At 35.5% G+C, this 20,126-nt stretch overlaps 1 protein-coding gene across 4 annotated transcripts in view; it reads right to left on the bottom strand.

The window, feature by feature from the left end:
• The window catches only part of RNF17 (ring finger protein 17), a 152,638-nt gene that overhangs the window by 73,031 nt on the left and 59,481 nt on the right, over nucleotides 1-20,126 (bottom strand). For all 4 annotated transcript variants that reach the window (XM_023621342.2, XM_023621343.2, XM_023621344.2 and 1 more), the window contains exons 16-20: nucleotides 19,121-19,262; nucleotides 9,796-9,949; nucleotides 7,312-7,427; nucleotides 5,986-6,106; nucleotides 3,152-3,272 (exon numbers count right to left, since the gene is read on the bottom strand). In XM_023621342.2, the coding sequence (XP_023477110.2) occupies nucleotides 3,152-3,272; nucleotides 5,986-6,106; nucleotides 7,312-7,427; nucleotides 9,796-9,949; nucleotides 19,121-19,262 (654 nt within the window). The remainder of the gene's footprint in view (nucleotides 1-3,151; nucleotides 3,273-5,985; nucleotides 6,107-7,311; nucleotides 7,428-9,795; nucleotides 9,950-19,120; nucleotides 19,263-20,126) is intronic.

Below are 20,126 nucleotides of genomic sequence, written 5' to 3'. Positions count from 1 at the left end.
ACAAGACCCAACAGTATGCTGCCTCTAGGAAACATATCTCAGTTCCAATGACAAACACAGGCTTAGAGTGAAGGGATGGAAGACGATACTCCAAGCTAATGGCAAACAAAAGAAAGCAGGTGTTTCAATACTTATATCAGACAAAGCAGACTTCAAGGTAAGACAGGTAAAGAGAGACAAAGAGGGGCAGTATATAATGATCGAAGGAACGTTCCACCAAGAAGACAACACTATAAATATCTATGCACCCAACACAGGAGCACCAAAGTACATAAGGCAATTATTAATAAACCTAAAAGGAGATATTAACAAAGAAAAAATAATTGTAGGGGACCTCAGCACTCCACTCAGATCAATGGATAGATCATCCAAACAAAGAGTCAAAAAGGAAACAGTGGAACTAAATGAAAAGCTAGACCAGATGGACTTAACAGATCTATGCAGAACACTCCATCCAAAAACAGAATACACATTCTTCTCAGGTGCACACAGAATAGTCTCAAGGAAAGACCACATGTTGGGAAACAAGGCAAGCCTCAACAAATTTAAGATTGAAATAAGAACAAACATCTGACCACAGTGCTATGAAACTAGAAATTAACTACAAGAAAAAAGCTGAGAAAGGGACAAAAATGTGGAGACTAAACAATATGCTAGGGAACAACCAATGGATTATTGAAGAAATTAAAGGAGAGATCAAAAAATATCTGGAGACAAATAAAAATGAAAACATCCCATACCACTCATATAAAGTGGTCCTAAGAGGGAAATTCATTGCAATAAAGGCCCACATTAACAAACAAGAAAAATCCCAAATAAGTAATCTCAAACTACACCTAATTGAATTAGAAAAAAACAACAAAGTCCAAAGTCAGCAGATGGAGGGAAATAATAAAAATCAGAGCAGAAATAAATGCAATAGAAACAAAAAAGACAGTAGAAAGAATCAATGAAACAAAGACCTGGTTCTTTGAGAAGATAAACAAAACTGACAAGTCCCTAGCCAGACTTACAAAGAAAAAGGAGAGAAAGCTCAGATAAATAAAATTAGAAATGAAAGAGGAGAAATTACAGCGGACACCACAGAAACACAAATGATTATAAGAGAATACTATGAAAAGCAATATGCCAACAAATTGGACAATCTAGAAGAAATGCATAAATTCTTAGACTCTTACAATCTCCCAAAGCTGAATCAAGAAGAAACAGATAGTCTGAATAGATCAATCACAAGTAAAGACATCAAAACAGTAATCAAAAAGATCCTAAAAAACAAATGCCCAGGACCAGATGGCTTCCCTGGGGAATTCTACCAAACATTCAAAGAGGACTTCATACCTATCCATCTCAAACTATTCCAAAAAATTAGGGAAGACAGAACACTCCCTAACACATTTTACGAGGCCAACATCACCCTGATACCAAAGCCTGACAAGGACAACACAAAAAAGGAAAACTACAGGCCAATATCGCTGATGAACACAGATGCAAAAATTCTCAACAAAATATTGGCAACCCGAATACAGCAGTACATCAAAAGGATCATACACCATGATCAAGTGGGATTTATATCAGGAACACAGGGATAGTTCAAAATTTGCAAATCAATCAAGGTTATACACCATATTAAAATGAGGACTAAAAATCACATGATCGTCTCAGTAGAATACTAGTGAACAGAGCAATAAAAACTACTGATACGTGCAACAACATGGATGAATCTCAAAAACATTATGCTAAATGAAAAAGCCAGACACAAAAGACAGTATACTACAATTCCATTTATATGAAGTCGTAGAAAAGTCAAAATTATAGAGACAGAAATTAGATGAGTGTTGCCAAGGGTTGGGTGTGGACGAAGGGGACTGACTACAAAGGTGCATAAGGGAACCTTTTGGGGTAATGGAAATATTCTCTATCTTGACTATGATGATGGTTGTATATGACCACATGTGTTTATCAAAACTCATAACTGTGCACCTAAAAAGGGTGAATTTTTATTGTATATATCTCAATAACCCTAACTTTTATAAAAAATAAAATTCAGTGTAACATATTTAAGCATTTTTTCTCAATCTCTTCCTCTCCCTCACTTAAGACCTCTAGTGGAAAAAGGACAGGCCCTCTCTCTTCTGCTACTAGCTCCTCCAGTGTGAGGGTGGGAAACAGAAGCAAGATCACAGGTTGACCCTGTGATTGCTGGCCTCTGCTGGGGGTCACTGCTTCTCTGGCTTACCCTGACAGGCATTGCATGTGAGTGTTATCAAATATGGGCTTTCTTGAGGGCTATGTGTAAGAGTCCTTCAGAAGACCTCCTAGGGGCCACCCCACTGCACAAGTTCCTATTCTGGAAGAATTGCTTTGTCTTGACTCCAAACCCTCCCAGTCCTTCTCACCACCACTCTGCCCTTCTGTTTCTGGGGTCGCCTCAACCACTGGCCTGTTCTGGGTATTAGCACAATGGTTCAAGCCTGGTTCTCTTTCAAAGTATCCATCTGAACCCAGAAAAACTTCACATTTCTCCAAGTGGGAAAGCAGTCTACTCTATCCTGCCATTTCTCTTCCTAATTCTCTTCTCAAATAGGTACAAGAGGTTGCTCGAGCAGATGTTCCACCTAGAAATAAGATGCCAATCTCCTTTTCTTAGAAGTACCATCAGGGGCCAGCCCAGTGGTGTAGCAGGTAAGTTCGCATGTTCTGCTTTGGCAGCCCAGGGTTCACCGGTTCCCAGGTGCAGACCTACACACGGTTTATCAAGCCATGCTGTGGCTGGTGTTTCACACATAAAACAGAGGAAGATGGGCACGGCTGTTAGCTCAGGGCCAATCCTCCTCAGCAAAAAGAGGAGGACTGGCAGCGGATGTTAGCTCAGGGCTAATCTCCCTCAAAAGAAAGAAAAGAAGTGCTGTCAGTCTCTAGGAGCAATTTTCGAGGTTTCAGGGTCCCTTCAGGATGGAGGGAAAAGCCGCTCTACTCTTCATTAGACTAACAACTCCAATTATTTTTCCCTCTATTTTTCCTGACTCATGAACAGGGAAAAACCTCCAAGTCTATGACCTAAGCAGATACCCAACAGGAAATGATATGTCAGTTTCCCTTTTGTGAACAAAGCACTACATATGAACTAAAATAAGTTTACAGGTCTACTTACCCTACTTCATAAGATGCTAGGCCCTCTTTGACTAGCTGGTCACTAATACTAGTAGGAGTCATTCCAGGAGCACCAAGAGAATCGAAAAGCTCAACCAACAGCACATTATCTTCCAGAATTTCTGTAAAACCATTAACACTAGTTTGGGGAAAGAAATAAATGTCGCAAAATACATTAAATGAAGCATTTTAAAAACCTGGAAACTTAATTTCTTTCATTTTACACAAAGGAGGTTTCTTGTTGAACAATGTCAAAGGCTCTCTCAAGGGGTAAAATTAGCATTTTGCAGACATAAAAGAACTGCCAATATTATCTGCAGCATACACAAATTAATAAAATTTTCATTTGAGATTACTGTGTGTTCTATAATAAACTGAAAACATTTAAAGCCGTTAGACTGAGAAAAATACAAATTGCTATATATTCACTGAAGAAGCACTCTGTTGTGTTTTTAAACTGTTTTATCAGATTCAGTCAAGTTCCAGAGGACAAAAGAAATGAATGAAAGTTAATTCAGGCCAGTGATTATTTGCAAAGGTCTATAGCTTTAGTTTAAAATAACAAAAATTCAATTTAGAACCCTTAATTAACTGGAATTTTTCCCCATCCCTCTGTTTTTAGGACAAATCATCTAACTTTTAATTTCTTTTAGAAAAGAAACTGGTTACTTGTTTATTGTATCTTTCTTAAAGTAAACTGGGAGTTAGCTGAGGGTAAAGCTTACATCTCGTGCTTATTTACTTACTATTGTACATAATGGTACATACGGTACACAGAACAGAGAACCTGTTCCATAAGTATCTGAATAAATGACAGAGAACTCTCTTTAGGAAACACACACTTCTACACACTATGATCAGTTTATGCCTACACCTTCTATACAATGGTAGCTGGTGGCTGCTAGTCAGAATGATGATTCCACACAGAAAGATAAATTATTACCAGCAGTAACATCTTGTATTATCCAGGTATAAGAATACATATTAGGAAGCTTTTTTCAAGAGCTTAAAAATCATTCCTGACTACTTTTCAATCGACCAGATATATTATCTAGAAACAAAAGGCTAAGCAACACTGAGCCTCAACTTGATCTCCTTACTTTCTGTCTCATTTCCATCTCTTTAGTTCTTTGATCTCACACTTCCCATGTATCCAGTTCTTTATTCCAACAGGGCCAACTTTCCTTGTGTTCTGTACCTTTACCATCTACCCTGCTCTGCTCCTAATTAAAATGTAAATGTCCCTTGCTTTAATAAGGCTCCCACTCTCATTTGTGGTAGTTCACTTCATTATAAATGTCCCAAACTCTCAATCTCATCGTTGGGCAGGTTAATGGGGAAAGATATTTCAGGTCAGGCAGGGCCTTCTGGTACTCCTAAAATCGAATTACCTACAGTAATAACTATGGTACAACTAGCGTTTGGATGTTATTGGAATAACAATTAAGTGAGAAAGGAAAAGGGAGAGTTAATAAAGAAACCCAGAGAATCAGGTCTTGATAGGTTGTCCACAGGAGGGAACATTCAAAGAGGAGGTAAAAACCTACAGAATAAAATACCACATGGGAAATTGTGAAGCAGAATTATCTAGGTTAAAGCCAGGTCAAAATCAGCAGAGGTTACTCAAGGTCTAAGAGGCCTTTAATTTACTGTTTATACCAGAGACAGATTTAGAAACTCTGTAGACTAAGGATTCAATTTCTATGATCATATTCCTCTTCAATGGAACTATTTCTTTAAAGCAATTTCTTGCATCAAAGTGAATAAACTATCACAGGTACGCCATCATTTCTAAATTGCATGACCTTGAGCACTTGATCTCCAAGCTTCAGTTTCCCCATTGTAAAGGAAGCTAATAATCTTATAATGGTTGGGTTCATTTAATGGTAGGATAAAAGTGAAAAAATGGATATAGGAAAAATTATCCTTGAAAGTCCCAGAAATCAACCCTAAGAGAACATGGTCTTGTGTACCCTGCACTAGTACTCATTAAGACCAACATGGACAATGTGGTCATAGCTCTGGAACACATCAAAATCGCAGATAAGTAACAGATTCCCAATCCCGCTATCCAAATCTCTTGGGACCAAACGTGTTTCAGAATTCTTCAAATTCAGAAAAGCTGTATAGAACATACACTGCATATTCTGTAATACACTCAGTGGATTCTGAGGCAGCAGCCCACAAACACACACTACTATCCCGAAGTGGAATATATGAATATTCACTGTAAAGGACATAAAGACTATATACATATATATATATATCCTGTTAATTCAGATCAGGTTTTGCATTAAACTTTCCATTTTCAGAACCTTTTGGTTACAAAATTGTGGGCTAGTGATCAGCCTGTGTCTTAGACCCAAGCTGTTCCAAAAGTAATTTTTTTCAAACGATGCTGAGAGCCTACAGTTGAGTTCACTTAAGTGAAATGAAAAAAAAAATCAAAAACTATTTACCACTTATTTCCCACCTCCCCTCACTTTCCTGCAAAATAATCCTTAGCAACCATCACTCCAAGATTGGGGACAGAGCTCTAGCAAACATGCAAACAGATATAAAAGAAACGAATTCCTAATTTTAGGGCTTTCAAGACGCCATGCTGAGGGTGACCTGATCTTTAATGGTGATTTTTGCCTCATGTGCTGATTTTAGACTCTAGAGCCTCCAGAATACATTATTCCATTGCACCTAATTCTCAGTAACTGTTCTCTCTCACTATTCTCACTGATAATACATTACATTTATTAGAAGATCTGGCAAATGTTATATCATGTTATTCTTATTTAAAATTACATATGATGACAGCAACAATTAAAAATGGAAACAGCTTACTAATAACTGAACATGTCATAAATTTATCTTGAGTCTTTTCTTCAAACTTTTCTTTAGCTTTTTTTGACCACTGCATTGTCCTTTTACATGGTTCAATATAGGCCAGCTTACATTTAATTGCCTGTGTCAAACAAAATTGCACCATTAAGAAACTAAACTTAATTTCTAGTTATTTTAGAATTAAAGTTTTATGTGCGTACAAAACTAAACGTTGTTTGAATTTACATATTTAGAAAATAAACAAATGTGCAAAGCTATCTATAACAGTACTTTATAAATGCAAATAATAGGAATCAACAGAGTATTTGGTTGAATGAATTACTGCACATTCAGATACCAGAATAATAAACATCCAGTGAAAGAATTACAGATACTTATGATACATTGTTAAATGAGAAAAGTAGACCATATATAGTCTAATCCCATAATTGTTAAAAACAATGCATTAGGGGCCAGCCCTGTGGTGTAGCAGTTAAGTTCAGCGTGCTCTGCTTTGGCAGCCCGGGTTCAGAGATTGAGATGCTGGGCATGGACCTACACCACTCATCAAGCCATGCTGAGGCAGAGACCCACATACAAATAGAGGAAGATTGGCACAGGCGTTAGCTCAGGGTTAATCTTCCTCAAGCAAAAAAAAGAGGAAGATTGGCAACAGATGATAGCTCAGAGCGAATCTTCCTCACCAAAAAAAAAAAAAAAAAAAAGAAGAAGAAAGAAAAACACTGCATTTTAGAACTATATATATAAAAAATATTGAATAAATTGAGTGTTTCCCCTCATTTTGCTCATCAATATTTTAAAGTTTTTCCTATAACATTTTACCCATTTTTAAAATGAAAAATATTGGTTAATAATAATTCAAATACCACAAGAATAAGTGAATTCTTATCTCCAGGGAGCATGATTCCAAGAGAAGGATAAGTTTTTTCACTTATTCTTCCAGACTTCTTCCTCTTGCACATGTTATATGTACTTAAACATAAATAGGATCACAGTAAAAGTACTTCTGTAGTGAGCTTTTTCCACATAATACATCATACTCTTACCACATTATATAGGTATTTCAAAGTAACATATTAAAAGCTGTAGACCAGTAAGTACTTAAAAAGACACAAATCTATATATACATATGTATTTATAATTAATGCTTATTGGCTAATATGTACACATCATTTCTTAAATAGTAACCATAGCAACTCTTTTCTATAGTCCATGTATCAAACATTAATAGTAGTTAAGACAACACTTCTAGGGTAAAATGATTCTAAAAATACTTTCATATTGGTGCTAATATTCTATCTCTATGATTCACAACAAGTTGGTTACCTTCTCTGGGGGATTCAGAAATTCATCCTTTATTTTACGCATTTCTTTAAGTGTTACTTTTGCAGTATTGCCAAAGTCCACATATTTAACTTCAACTTCACGATGTCCAGGCAATCCTTCAAAAATTATAAAATTAGAAACTTGGAAAGAAAAGAGAGAATTATCTAGCAAAATTCAGATTGATCTATAGTCAACTAGATTGGAATACTTTTATGTTCAACATACAAACAATATTTTTTAGACTATAAAAAATATTTCTAGTATGTGAACTTCAAAAAAATCAGTCATCATGCATAATTGTTCAGACTTGGTGAACGAGAAACTAACAATATTTTTTGCTGAGGAAGACTGGCCCTGAGCTAACACCTGTTGCCAATCTTCCTTTATTTTGCATGTGGGACGCCACCACGGCATGGCTTGAGAAGCAATGTGCAGGTCCACGCCCAGGAGTCGAACCCACGAACCTTGGGCTGCTGAGCACATGACACCACCAGGCTGGCCCCAAGAAACTAACAATTTTAAGGTATCCAAAGGACAATCAAAATCAGGACAACAAAATAAATGGCTAGCAAATGCTAAATGTTATGGCCTAAAAGTTAAGAATTTGACTTTGAGTTAGACCGACTGGGTTAGGACCCCAGCTCAGTCACTTAAACGCCATGTGATCGTAAGGAAGCTAATTAATATCTCTAAGATATTAACCTGAGCAAGTTACTTTTTCTCTCTAAGCCTCATTATTTCATCTGTAAAATCGGTATACCAAAAGAATCAAATCTCATAAGACATTTTTTGAGAACACTTTGCAAAGCACTGGCACAAAGCAAGCACTTAATAAATGTCTACTGTTAGTGAACACAGGTGATCGAACAAGGAAAAAGATTTAATAATGAAACTAAAGATTCATTCATATAATGATATCTAACTGTAATATTTTTAAAAATTTTATTTTGGGGGATATTGGGAAAAACAAGCAGAGCAGACCCTGTTAATCTAGTTTCTATATTTTAGAGGATACCAAAGAAACCTGTGGAAGGTTCACACCCATGAAAGTTTGAATAAAGACCTATCACAAACTGACCTTTTTATAAATACTCAAAACATAAGGCTGACTTTAGCCTCTCTCAGCACACGTAGGTACAGTGCTACTAAACTTGGTGCCATCACTTTCAAATTTAAAGACTAATACAGTATACATAATTTCAATATGGGAAAGAGCACAGGCATTCTCTGCTCCTTGGTAAAAGCAGAAGCAGGTGGAATAACACTGGTACTCAAGACGACATTTCAAACAACTGAGGCCCTATGGTAGTGGGTATCTGTGGTAACTGAGAAGACATGCACCACTGTGAGCGTAAGGAAAGAAGGTGAGGGGGCCTCTCCCTGCTTCTACTGGAAGCCTCATGCTAGGAGGACATTCTTAACCGCACCAGTGCCATTAGATTCTTAGCATTCCTCAAGTCTCTGAATGGAGATGCAGTTTTAAATAAAATAAACAAATGGATATAGGATGGAATTTAAAGAACATTTTTACCCAAATTATCAATAATGTATGAGAGCAGAGTCAGGAGACATGGAAGATCTCAAAATTTACCTCCCATTTATTCTTTTTGATCCATCTTAATCAAAAGACACTCCACCAAAATAAGGGAGTAAACCGAAGAGGTACATATGGGATCCCGAAAACAAGAAATCCAACATAGGAGAACAATGAAGTGTATTGTCAGGTGAAATAAATTCCCAGGATAACAAAAGTGTAGTAAGCCTAGAGGAAGAGCAGTCTAATTGGAGCAGAAGAGAGAAGGATGTTTTCACCGTTAAGGAAAAAAATCCAATTAACATTATCTGAAAAGTCTAATCATGTGGAAAATTGTTTTAAACTATCAAAAAATGTAGCCATAAATTAAAAGAAAATAAAGTGAAAAATTGATGCAATTATTAACTCAGAACTAAACAAAGTATACTTTAGGCTTAGCAGTGAAAATATTTACATAGAATATGGATTTAACTAAAAATTGAGATACAACTATGAGGGGGATAAGGAGGGGTGAAAAGAGTTATAAAAGACCTAAAATTGTTATCTAACATAATAAAAATAGATAATATCTAAGAATTAACAAAGTATTACATATTATTTAGAAGAAATAACATGGGTAAATAACAAAAGAAACAGAAGAAAAAATTAAAAGCATTTGCCTTTTAGGAGAAGAATGGAGTGTGTGTAAGTTGTTAAGCATTATTTAGCTTTTTAAATAAGGTAGACAAAGCAAAAAAAAAAAAAAAAGGTTAAGTCCTAGTCAAATCAAACAAAATCTAAGGAGCTAGAGATTCATCTCCCAACATTACCACTAGTTTTCTCAAGACAGATGACAGAGCAAAATAGTAAGACCAAATAATGTCACTTCCATGATTTAATGTGTATGAACTCAAATGGTATCAGGTTTTAGGCATTATATTTCCCTATAGAAATAGCATGCAATTTCCTACCAATGACTTTCGCTCGGTACCAAACTCCATCTTCAAATTTAGCTACACAGGCTTGATCTTGAACTGGACAGAGGATTTCCAGATTTTCCCCATCTTCACTTTTATAGAATTCCTCGATTGTCTTTAATAGAATCAAAAAATCCAGGCTCTCTATCTAAGAAATAAAGGGATTAAAGCACTATAGTTTCACAGAAACTTAAAATTTAAATGTTGTATTACAGGCACTGCTCATAAAATTATGAAATGTTAGAATTTGAAGTAGACAGAAATAAATTATGTAATGTATATCTGAAAATATTTCATTACAGAAGTAGTATATAAAGTTAGCATATATAGACACAAAAATTTTTTAAAATCACACTCTTCCAGATATCTTAAGTGTATATCCTCCTAGATCTTTTTCTCTTCACATACTTTCCAAACTTCTGCTTTTATCATAAGTATAAATTGATAACCTGCATTTTTCTATCAAATTCTCACCTTTTCTATTTCAGTTAAGTGTTCCCACTAAGTACTTCTAGATTGTATTTAGATTTCCCTAACTGACGAAAATCAGTTTCCAATCCAAGACTACACATTATATCTGGTTATCTTAATAAGGCTTTATTAACTAGCGTAGTGTTCCTTTGTTTTTAATGATGATATCTCGTTGAAAAGAGTTTGCTATTTTTCTGCAGAATGCTCCATCTTCTGGATTTATATGGTTATGCCCTCATGCTGTTATTTGCCTTTTTCCTTCAATGAGTAGGGTGTATCCCCTGAATTTCCCAAAAGTTGAAAGTTATATCTACAGGTTTGATGGTTTCAAGCCAAACCTTTTTGGCTAGAATACATCATAGTACACACAAGTTGCAACACATCAAAAGACATAATAATTACTGACTCACTATTAATCTGCTAAGACTCACCTATGGATTGGAGTGATGATTCTGATCTCTCCATTGTATAGCCATGTTTTCCCCTTGTGGCTACCAGGTAACTCATGTAGGGCAATTCTGGCATTATATGAATATCCAGTTTTCCTATCAACCATCTATCTAATGGTTTTAAAGTGAATTGATAAGTCTTCTTTAAGTCAATAATTTCAGTAGGGGTTGTTTAATGACTGTGTTATTGAATAAAATAGAGCTTTCTCTTATTAAATTTACTTTAAAGCATAGTTCCTAAAGTGACCTTATTTGGAGATATCTTTACAGAGACAATCAAGTTAAAATGAGGTCGCTATGGCAGGCCTTAATCCAATATGATTGGTGTTCTTATTAAAAGGGGTAGATTTGGGCACAGAAACAAACACAAGAGAATGCATGGGAAGATGAAGGCAGAGACTGGGGTGAGGTAGAAGCCATGGAACACCAAAAATTTCCTGCTAACCACCAGAAGCTAGGAGAAAGGCATGAAATAGATTCTTGCTCACATCCCTCAGGAGGAACCCACCCTACTGACAACTTGATCTCATACTTTTAGACTCCAGAACTGTGACATGATAAATTTACGTTGTCTAAGCCATTTGTGGAACTATGTTATGACAGCCATAGGAAATGAATACAGATTTTGGTACTGGAAAGTACAGTGTTGCTTTAAAAAAATACCTAAAAGGTGGCAGTGGCTTTGGAATTGGGTAATGGGTAGAGGAGAAAGAGTTATGAGGTGCTTGAATAAAAAAGTACAGATTGCCTTGAAAAGACTGTTGGTAGAAATATGAATGTTAAAGGTACTTTGGGTGATATCTCAGAAATGAGGAACATGTTATTGGAAACTGGAGGAAAAGGCAATCCTTGGTATAAAGTGGTAGAGAACTTAGCTGAATTGTATTCTGTTGGATGGTAAGTAGAACTTGAATATTTTGCTGAAGAAATCTCTAAGCCTGGTTTCTCCTTGCTGCTGATAATAAAAGGTGAGAGGACAGACATAAATTGAAGGAGGAACTGTTAACCATTAAGGTCAGAACTTGAAGATTTAGAAAATCCTAGCCTATCCATATTGCAAAAAATGAGAAAGCGTGCTCTGGAGAGAACACCAAGGGTGTGGCTGGATACTGTTTGCTCAAGAGATTATGGGTGTGTGACTGGTGACTCCAATCAATCATTTCAGCAGAAACACCGCAAACTTGAAGTAAAGGGGACAATGATGAGAAGAAATGAAGGAAGACGTGGGACTTTTGGGATTCTACAGGCAGGAAGTGAGCTGATAAAGCTATGTGCTCATGAACATGTGTTATCTTCCAAGAAAAAGAAAGAATGACCCTGAAGGTGGCTGAGAGGCTGGCTTGTCCACCACTGCTACCACTGGCTCAAAGGGCACAGGCGTGCAGGTAGGGCTGTCTCCTTCTCTGTTCCAGGGACAGGGCTTCCTCCTGGGTTCCAGAGGGTGAGGATGCTGCTAGGGCTGAGGGGGCATGACCACCACCCAAGTAGGACTGGAGGACAGGGCATCCAGCTAACAAGAACTATTCTCAAGTCATAAGAATCGAACAGAATTTGCCCTGCTAAGTTTTGGACTTGTCCGGTCTCACAGATTCAGAGAAGGAGAGGAATTTTATCCTAGCTTGAGTGATACTCGATTCTTACCTACACCTGATTTAGATGATGAAATCTGGGACTCTGAGTTGGTGATATTTATATGCGATTTTGGACTTAAGAGTTGATGCTGGAATGATTAAGACTTTTTGGAATGTTGGAATGGGGTGAATGTATTTTGCATGTGGAAGGAAATGAATTTTTAATAGAGCAGGGGGTGGACTATTACGGGTTGAATTGTGTCCTCCCCCCAAAAATGTCAGAATTCTAACATCCCAGTATCTCAGAATGTAATCTTATTTGGAGATAGAATTTTACAGTTTATCAAGCTAAAATAAGGTCTTAGGTGGGACCTAATTCAATATGACTGGTGTTTTTACTAAAAAATTAAAAATTACAGATCCAGCAAAACTGTCCTTCAAAATCAAGGCATTCACACATAAACAAGAGGTGAGGGAGTTCACTAGCACTAGACCTGCTCTATAAGAAATGCTAAAGGGAGTCCTTCAGGTGGAAATGAAGAGATGCTAGAGTATAACACATGAAGATATAAAGATTTGTGGTTAAGGTAAATGCATGGACAAATACGAAAGCAAGTATAATTTTAATTTTGATTTGTAGCTCCACTTTTATTTTCTACAAGATTTAAAAGACAAATGCATTATAATATTATAAATCTATGTTATTGAGCACACAATATATGAAGATTAATTTGTGACATTGTTAATATAAAAGGGGAATGGAACTGCACAGGAGTAGGGTTTGTGCAATTAAAGTTAAGTTATCAATTCATGTTAGACTGTTACAACTTTAGGATATTATATGTAATCCCTATGGTAATGATAAAAAAAACTACAGACATGAAAAACAGGAAATAAGAAGGGAATCAAAACAAGAAACTGTACTATCTGCATACCCATGTTCACTGTAGCATTATTCACAATAGCCAAGAGGTGGACGCAAAACAGATATTCATCAATGGATGAATGGATTAATAAAATGCGGTCTGTACACACAATGGAGTATTAGTCAGCCTTAAAGAAGGAAATCCTGTTACAGGCTACGGCATGGATGAACCTCGAGGGCATTATGCTAAGTGAAATAAACTGGCCACAAAAAACGAAATTCTATATAAATCAACTTATATAAATAGTCAAATTCAAAGAAAAAGAAAATAGAATTATGGTTGTCAGTGGTTGGGGGTAGGGGAAAACGGAGAGCTGTTGTTCAAGGGGTATAGAGTTTCAGTTTTGCAAGACGGAAAAATTCTAGAGATCCATTGCACCACAATGTGAATACAGTTAGCACTACTGAACTGTACATTTACAAATGGTTAAGATGGCAAATTTTACATTTTTTATGACAACTGTTTAAAAAGTTGAAAAAAAATGACATTACAGAAAATCAAATAAACACCAAATAGAGCAGAAATGGAGGAAATGAGAGACAAAATAGCTGTAAGACATACAGAAAACAAATAGCAAAATGGCAGAAGCCCTTCCTATCAGTAATTACTTTAAGTGGATTAAACTCTCCAATTAAAAGGCAAAGATTAGCAAACAGATTTCTAAAAAAGGACCCAACTATTTTCTGTCTACAAGATACTCACTTTAGATCTAAAGACATACACAGGTTGAAAGAGAAAGGATGGAAAAGGTATTCCATGCAAGAAGTAACCATAAGAGAGCTGAGGTGGCTGTGCTATTGTCAAACAAAATAGACTTTAAGTCATATAATATTACAAGAGACAAGGAATGATATTATATATTGATAAAAGGTCAATTCACCAATAAGGATATAACAATCATAAACACATATGCACTAAACATCAGAGCCCCAAAATATGACACAAATAATGCCAGAACTGAAGAAAGACAGTTCTACAATAACAGTAGGAGAATCCAATGCTCCATTTTCAATAATAGATAAAACTACAAAGAATATCAAGAAGGAAATAGATTACTTGAACAACACTATAAACCAGTTAGACATAACAAACACACACAGACACTCCAGACAACAGCAGGATACTCATTTTTTCTCAAGTGCACATGGAACATTCTCAGGATAGACCATATGTTAGGCCACAAAACAAGTCTTAACCAATTTTAAACAGTGAAATCATACAAAGTATCTTTCCCGATCACAATGGAATGAAACCAGAAATTAACAGGAAAATAACCCTGGAAAATTCACAAATATGTGGAAATTAAACAACATACTCTTAAATAACCAAAGAGTCAAAAAAGAAATCACAGGAGAAATCAGAAAATACCTTGAGACAAAAAAAAAAGAAAACATGGCATACCAAACCTTGAGATGCAGCAAAAGCAGCAGTAAGAGGGAACTTTATATTGTAAATGCATACAGTAAAAAAAAAAAGATCACAACCAACCTAACTATAAAACAGCAAAGAAGGAAAAAAATAAACAGAAGGAAGAAAATAAAGATTAGAGCATTGATATAAACAAAATAGAGAATAGAGAAACAACAGGGAAAATCAACAAAACCAAAAGTTGGTTTTTGAAAAGATCAACAAAACAGATAAAACTCTGACTAGATTTACCAAGAAAAAAGAGAGAGAAGACTCATACTACTAAAATCAGAAAGAAAGTAGACACATTACTTCCAATTTTAAGAAATAAAAACAATTATAAGAGTCTACCATGACTAGAAACACAAACCTACCAAGACTAAATCACGAAGAAATAGAAAATCTGAGCAGATTTATACCTAGTAAGGAGATTGAATCAGTAATCAAAACCTCCCAATAAAGAAAAACCTTGGACCAGATGGCTTCACTGATGAATTCTACGACACATTTAAAGAATTAACACCAATCCTTCTTGATCTCTTCCAAAAAACTGAAGAGGGAGAAACTCATCCTAGCTCATTCTAAGAGGCCAACATTATCTGATATGAAAGCCATATGTGAAGACACTGTAAGAAAAGAAACCTACAGACAAATATCCCTTATGAACACTGATGCAAAAATCTTCAACATAATACTAACAAACCAAATTCAGCAGCATATTAAAAGGATTATATATCATAATCTAGGGGGCAATTATTCCTGGAATGCAATAATGGTTCAAAATACAAAAAAAAATTCAATATACCACATTAACAGAGTGAAGGAAAAATAAAAACTATGATCATCTCAATTGATGTGGAAAAAGTATTTGACAAAACTGAACACCTTTTCATGATAAAAAACACTCAATAAACTAGGAAATGAGGGAAATTTCCTCAACATGATAAAAGCCATATGTGAAAAACTCAGATAACACTATATTCAATGGTAAAAGACAAATGCTCTTCCCCCCAGACAGAACAAGATAAGGATGCCTGCTTCTTCCAGTTGTATTCAACACGATACTGGAACTCATGGCCAGAGCTGACAGGCAAGAAAAAGAGACAAAAGGCATTCCACTTGGAAAAAAAGTAGTAAAATGATCTCTATCTGCAGATGACATGATTTTATATGCAGAAAATCCTAAAGATTCTACACACACATACACAAACTTGTTAGAACTAATAAGTAAATTCAGCAAAGTTGCAGGACACAAAATCAAGACATAAAAATAATTTATTTCTACACAGCAGTAATGAGCAATCTGGAGAAGAAATCAAAAAAACAATTCCTTCTACAATAGAATCAAAAAGAAGAACAAACTTAGGAATAAAGTTAACCAAGGAGGCAACAGACTTGTACACTACACAGCACTGCTGAAAGAAATTAAAGACCAAAAAAAATGAAAAGATGTCTCACGTTCACAGACTGGAAGACTTTAATAGTGTTAAGGTGTCAATACTACCCAAAGAAATTTATAATTCAAAGCTATCACTATCAAAATCCCAATGATGTTTCACACAGAATAGAAAAACCTATCCTAAAAGTGATATAGAATCTCAAGGGACCCCAAATTACCAAAACAATCTTGAAAAAGAAGAGCAAAGTTGGAGGGATCACACACCCTGATTTCAAAACTTGCTACAAAATTACAGCAATCAAAACAGTGTGCTACTGGCATAAGGAAAGACAGATAGACCAATGGAATAAAACAGAGAGCCCAGAAATAAACCTTCACATATATGTTCAACTAAATTTTGACAAACATGCCAAGACCATTCAATGGAGAACAGACCATCTTTTCAACAAATGGCACTGGGAAAACTGGATACCCGAATGGGGAAGAATGAAGTTGGACTCTTGTCTTACACCATATACAAAAATTAACTCAAACTGAATCAAAGACTTAAACGTAAGAGCTAAATTATAAAACCCTTAGAAGAAAACATGGGGAAAACCTTCATGATGTTAGATTTGACAATGATTTCTTGGCTATGACACCAAAAGCACAGGCAACAAAAGAGAAAAAGATAAATTGGACTTCATAAAATTAACAACTTCTGTGGATCAAAAGATGCTATCAAAAAAAGTGAAAATGCAACCCGCAGAATGGGATAAAATATCTGAAAATGATACATCTGATAAAGAATTAATATCCATAATGTATAAAAAACTCCTACAACCCAACAACAAATAGTCAATCCAGTTTAAAAATGGACAAAGGACTAGAATAGATATTTCTCCAGAGAAAATATACAAATGGCCAATAAGCACATGAAAAGATGTGCTCAACAATACTAGCCATTGGGGAAATGCAAATCAAACCCAAATGAGATACTACTTCACACCCTTACAATGGCTATTATTTAAAAAAACGAAAATAACAAGTGTTGGTGAGGATTTGGAGAAATTAGAACTCTTACGCATTGTTAATGTGAATGTAAAATGGTGCAGCTCCCATGGAAAACAGTTTGACAGTTCTTTGAAAAGCTAAACAGAATTAAAATAAAATCCAGCAATTCCGATCTTAGGTATATACCCAAAGGAACTGAAAGCAAAGACCCAAACAGAATCTTGCACACCCATGTTCACAGCAGCATTATTCACAACAGCAGAAAGGCTGAAACAATCCAAATGTCCATTAAGAGATGAATGGATAAACAAATTGCAGTAGATACATACCATGAAAACGAACTAAATTTTGATACATGCTACAACATGTAAATATTACGCTGAGTGAAATAAGGGAGATGCAAAAGGAAAAATGTTGCATGTTTCCACTTAGGAGGTACCTAGAGCAGTCAAATTCATCAACAAAGACAGAAGAACAGAGGTTATCAGAAGCTGGTGGGAGGGAAAAGAGGGTGTTATTGTTTAATGGGTATAGAGCTTTGTTTAGGATGATGAAAAAGTTCTGGAGATGGATAGTGGTGATGGTTGTACAACTATATGAATGTACTTAAAGGCAGTGAACTGTACACTTAATGGTTAAAATGGTAAATTCTATGTCATATATGTTTTACCTCAATTTAAATAAAAGACACAGTAAAAAAAAAATTCAACAGAAGAATACATTCAAGGCCTAACTTAGTGTCAAACAGCAGACTTCAACTCATCTGGGGAGCCTGCATAGTGTGGTGCAGAGCTTCAGATGACAGGCTCTGAATGATGCTGCACTACCCAGTTCAATCCTGGCTCAATCCTTTTATAGCTGCATAGCCTCAAGCAAGTTGCTTCATCCCTTTGGTTCAAGTCTCCACATCTCAACGAAGATAACAGTATCTTTCTCACAGATTGTCGTGAAGATTAATGAGTTAATTCTCACAAAGCATTATGGCCTTTAAAATGAGTTAATTCATAAAAAGCACTGATGCAAAGAGATCAATAAGGATGAACTCTTATTGTTAGTAGCTACCTGAACAAACCCATCAGTCATACATTCAAAATTTAATATGAAATGTCTTTAAATCCATTTTGGTGTTTAATACAGAAAATGACCAAGTAATAATCAGTACATTCTCAGATATACATGATCAGAAACAGGTTTTTATCATTTTATTTTGATTTGTCAGCTCTATGTGCTTTCCTAGTCTGTAGATTTCAGAAGGTTGCAAGAAACACTTATATGTTGGGTATCCTTCATTGTCTTTTCCCTCTATATTTTACTAACTTGCATGATGAAGAGTTCCTTCAATTTACTATGAATCACATGAAGTTCTTGTTTAAAATTCAAGCCACTATGGAAAACAGTACGGACATTTCTCAAAAAATTAAAAACAGAAATATCATATGACCCACCTATCCCACTACTGGGTATTTATCCAAAGAACTGGAAATCAACAATTCAAAGAGAATTATGCACCCCTATGTTCCTTGCAGCATTATGCACAATAGCCAAGTGCCCATCAACTGATGAATGGATAAAGAAGATGTGGTGTATATACACAATATAACACTACTCAGCCATAACAAAACACAAAATCGTCCCATTTGCAACAACATGGATGAACTTTGAGGGTATTATGTTAAATGAAATAAGCCACACAGAGAGAGATAAGCACCACATGATTTCACTCATATGTGGAAGATAAACACATCGATAAAGAGAACAGATTAATGGTTACCAGAGGGGAAGGGGGTTGGGGGATGGGCGAAAGGGGTAAAGGGGCATATATATATGGTGATGGATAAAAATTAGACTATTGGTTGTGAGTTCAATGCAGTCTATACAGAAACTGATAAATAATAATGTACACTCAAAATTTCACAATGTTATAAACCATTATGACTTCAATAAAATAACTGAAAAAAAGTTGCAGTTATTAAGAAACAAATTTATAGAAGATTGAGAGTGGTTTGGTTGCTCTAAGATTCATACTGGCCACTCATTTCTATTATACATTTCCACTTAAAATTTGAAAAAATATTTTGTCTCAGAGGAACACTATGTACTTACCAACTGAAGATAGAAATCAGTAGGACTGTTTATATGACAAACCATAACTGAAACATCTGTCCTTTCTTTAGGCAAAATTGGTGGATGATAGTTTAAAGTCATATTTTTTTCAGAGTGACTTCTTGGTGATTGTGACCTAAACCTAATTAAAAGCATAATTAAAAGCATAAGCAAAAGCCATTTTCCTAAAGTCTCTCTTCTCTCAGTGACTTGATCTGAAGAAAGGATTTGTACATACATTTATCTACCAAGAGTACTCCCTTCCAATTTCTCTCTTCAAACTTGTAACATTTCTTGGTATTGCCTCTAATTATCAAACCAGGTTAAATAAGACATCAAGTCTCAAAACTCAATAATTAACCTTCAAATCGGTGTTAGGACATTTTCAAGCTGGACCTGTATGTCCTGCTCAGATTCAGAGTTCTTACTCTTTTGGTTGAATTAATAATCACAGTCTAGAAGAGCACTCAGTAAGGCCAGCTGAGCGGTCTCTGTGGCTCGTTGCAGCTCCAAGACCCTACTTTTATTTATCCAGAATGGAACCTAGTTGGGTCACTTCTAGAGTCATGTAATCCTCAAAACAGAATGTTAGTATCCTTCACTATCTCTATGGTTCCTTAGTCATCTTACTTCGCTCACCAGAGACGAGCGAGGAAAGAAACTTTAAGCAGCTATTCTAGATTCATACATGAAATACACAGTGGTGATCATGAATTTATTCCAAAGGTTAGAAAATTTAAGTCAGGAACTGTTAAACTATAATTCTTGAAATCCTAGTGGAACTGCTTATGAAGTTATCTAGAATCTAAAAATGTTCAGTATCTACAAATAGTTTCTATTTTGAGCTAATTTCTCTATTTCCTTAAATCAAATGACCTGAATACAGTTTTCACAGACAACCGTACCTAGAAAACTCTCTGATAGCAGCATTTTTAACCTCTTACAATACACTGACATTCACTTTAGGGCCCGTAGTGTTTAAAGGTAAAATCTGCTATCCCAATTT

This window comes from Equus caballus, chromosome 17 (genome assembly GCF_041296265.1).
Source record: "Equus caballus isolate H_3958 breed thoroughbred chromosome 17, TB-T2T, whole genome shotgun sequence".
NCBI lineage: Eukaryota > Metazoa > Chordata > Mammalia > Perissodactyla > Equidae > Equus > Equus caballus.
The sequence above is the reverse complement of the archived record's forward strand: the minus strand, read 5'-3'. Positions and strand labels throughout refer to the sequence as shown.